Source organism: Augochlora pura, unplaced genomic scaffold, assembly GCF_028453695.1.
Source record: "Augochlora pura isolate Apur16 unplaced genomic scaffold, APUR_v2.2.1 APUR_unplaced_2740, whole genome shotgun sequence".
NCBI classification, from domain to species: Eukaryota; Metazoa; Arthropoda; class Insecta; order Hymenoptera; family Halictidae; genus Augochlora; species Augochlora pura.
In genome coordinates this window covers 1-2,818 of record NW_027582924.1, presented here as the reverse complement: position 1 = coordinate 2,818, position 2,818 = coordinate 1, and the positions used below count along the sequence as shown (strand labels likewise).

At 39.2% G+C, this 2,818-nt stretch overlaps 1 protein-coding gene and 1 pseudogene across 1 annotated transcript; both read right to left on the bottom strand.

Moving 5' to 3' along the window:
• Positions 1-1,228: 1,228 nt before the first annotated feature.
• Positions 1,229-1,883, bottom strand: LOC144477663 (uncharacterized; annotated as a pseudogene).
• A 207-nt stretch (positions 1,884-2,090) lies between these two features.
• LOC144477662 (uncharacterized) lies at positions 2,091-2,699 on the bottom strand. The gene has a single exon (XM_078195397.1). It carries the CDS (start codon positions 2,697-2,699, stop codon positions 2,091-2,093), a length of 609 nt encoding a protein of 202 aa, XP_078051523.1.
• Between the last annotated feature and the right edge of the window lie 119 nt (positions 2,700-2,818).

Below are 2,818 nucleotides of genomic sequence, written 5' to 3'. Positions count from 1 at the left end.
TGCTGCTGCGCACATGAGCGCGCAGCAGCACGAAAACTCGTCGGTGCGCAACCAACTTTAACTGTTAATAACTCGTTAACAAAGCCGCAGATTGCATTTCGGAAAATGAAAAAGTCACTTGAAATAGCCTCAGCTACCCCCCATTTCCCGGTGTTACAATATTTGAAAAACACCCTGTATATATATATATGTTGATATTTGGTACATTCGTGCGGCGATAGAGTTCGCTGGTAGGAAACCTTGCTCCACAACCAGTGATAATTTTAAGAATTTTATTCTGGGTAGCTTTTAGCCTTTGAAATAAGGCTTGTGAACTTGGATAAGCCGACCACCATACGGCTGCTCCATATAGTAGTATTGGGCGGAGACAGACTTTATAGAGAGTAATTCTTAGGCTTTGTGAGAGGTGTGATTTAGGCGAAAGAATGTGGTGAATGGCAAAAGCTGCCTTGAGAGTTTTTTGGATTCTATCCTCGGCCGATACGTTCCAATTCAGTCTGGTATTGAGTTTAATCCCGAGGTAAGTCACCGAGTCAGACCACTGATAAACTCTTTTGACTTTTCCTAAAAAATGCGCCTGTATTTATACCTAAAGACGGTCCCAGCCTCGACCCAATGAGCGCGCTCCAGGCTTTCCGCGTTTATGACCCTTTGTACCTGGGCTCTCGGTGCGCCGTGCTGGTAACGCGTCCGACGCTCTCGCCTATCTTACATTATATACATGGTTTTGCTTATTTTAAATATATCTACACGTTACAGCTTTTATTATATTTTTTTAACCTATATATTCATTCAGAACTTATTATTACATTTCATAACCTATCCGTTCAAAATCACAATTTAACGAAATCTGACAGCTGCTTTGTAACACGCTTGGTTATAGCTGATTGAAGCTGAGCATTAGACTGCGCTCACCTGCTATCTAGCAGTAAAAATGTGTGACCCAGAAAAGTGTATAGTATCTGCAAATGCGTGCACTGAAAATGAAATAAATTTATACCTGCACATTAAATTCAGATCTCGATATCTCAGCTATTTCTAGCCCAATTCACATATTTGAGGACTTTTTGTACGCGCATGGTGATCCTTAACAACTAGACAATCGTTAAAATTAAATACAATGCGGTTGAAAAGAATAAATCGCAGTTGAAATTTTCGGCCGTTCTAGTCAAAGATAGTTATCCTTGACAGCGTCGCGCGCGCTAACTCAACTACTTGGCGCGAGACGCTACCGCGTCTCATGATTATTATTCTCGATGTTTCTTACAATATCCACGAACTTTACAAATCTATCCTGAATTTCTGGAAAATTTTCCAGTAACCATGAATACATATGATCGATGCATAACTCTAATTTATACAAATTATACATGGTCTCCTTGGTAACATAGATAGGTGTATGACAATCAAACAACTTGACTATATCCATTTCCTTAAAATTAACGATTTGTAGCGATAAATTCCCATCGATTCGTTTCTTCTTATTATCCTTCGCGACAACATAGCTACTATCGATGTAATCTTTGGTTTTCAAAAACTGTTTCCACGTAGACATCGGAAAAGAAATCTCCTTACTGCGATTGTCCCCAAATCAATTCCACACACATATTTTCATCCACTCGCACGCAAATTTCGAGGAACTTGAAATAGTTGCCGGCTATGGAGTATCTTCTACCCAAGATTCGAGCGTTACAATGTATCGAGTGATGCTGCTGCTGTCTATAAAAAGAAAAACACACTATTTTCATAACTCATAATTCCTTCAAAGAAACAGCGCTTTTTACTTACCCATAGCTTTTTCGCTTGTTCATACCGCCACCGTTCTCGTCACAGTCGTTGTAAAATCTATTTTTGTTTACAAAATTATTGGTTTGATTATTCATCATGTATATGTATATAATAGTACCGATGATGCGATCGTACAACGAACAGTCTGTAGAATGCAATACTCGCTGTTCGAGGTACTTGAGTTTATACATGCAATTCCCTCACCATTTGTATCCTTACACATAACCCTCTTCCAAAAGCGTATATGCTCCCCTACTCATGTGATAGAGTGCACGCATCAACCTAGAATTCGTAAGATGAGATCATGGAGTAACAACCGATTCTCTCCCCCTCTCTCTCCTAGTGATATCATAATGCCCCCAAGGAAGGGTGTCGATCGAATTATCGGTAATGTAGCGTTTATCATCGTGCGGACTCAACGCTAATTTCATTTGTGATATTGAATACACGCAATGCTTTAGAGACTTTATCAATTTAATGCAAACTGACTTTTCCAAATGATTGTAAAGACATGCCAAGAAATCATCGAAAGTTATACTTTTGATTGTTGCGTTGGTACTAATTTCTTTAATTTTTTTCACATCGTTTTTGTTCTCCACCCGAGTCGCATACATCTTTGAACGAAGACCCACGAACTCCATCGTGATTTTACCACCGTTCTCATCCTTCATCAATCCGATGACTTTGTTGTTTGCGATTGGAACACCATACGCATTGTCTCTATCATAAATGCTAGTATCGTATCGGTCAATGTCACGTTTTATCGTCTCGTATACGTCGTCGCAAGTAATTCGATAAATCAAACTGTCCGTATCCGTGTACAAAATCTTGCATCTCTCTAGAAAATTTGGAAGCATGTAACCATAATGAAAATCATACAAACATATTTTCGATATGTCCAGCACCGACATGCCTACGTAAATTGGCTTATAAAATTTAATAGATATTTTGTTCAATTGAACCGCCACAAAATCCTCCGAGAATATGGTGCAGCTGTGGAAGTTTGGTCGAGCTATCAAACGTTCCATGC

Coding starts and splice junctions, on each gene's coding strand:
- LOC144477662 (XM_078195397.1), bottom strand. CDS start 2,699: ATGTCGGTGCTGGACATATCGAAAATATGTTTGTATGATTTTCATTAT.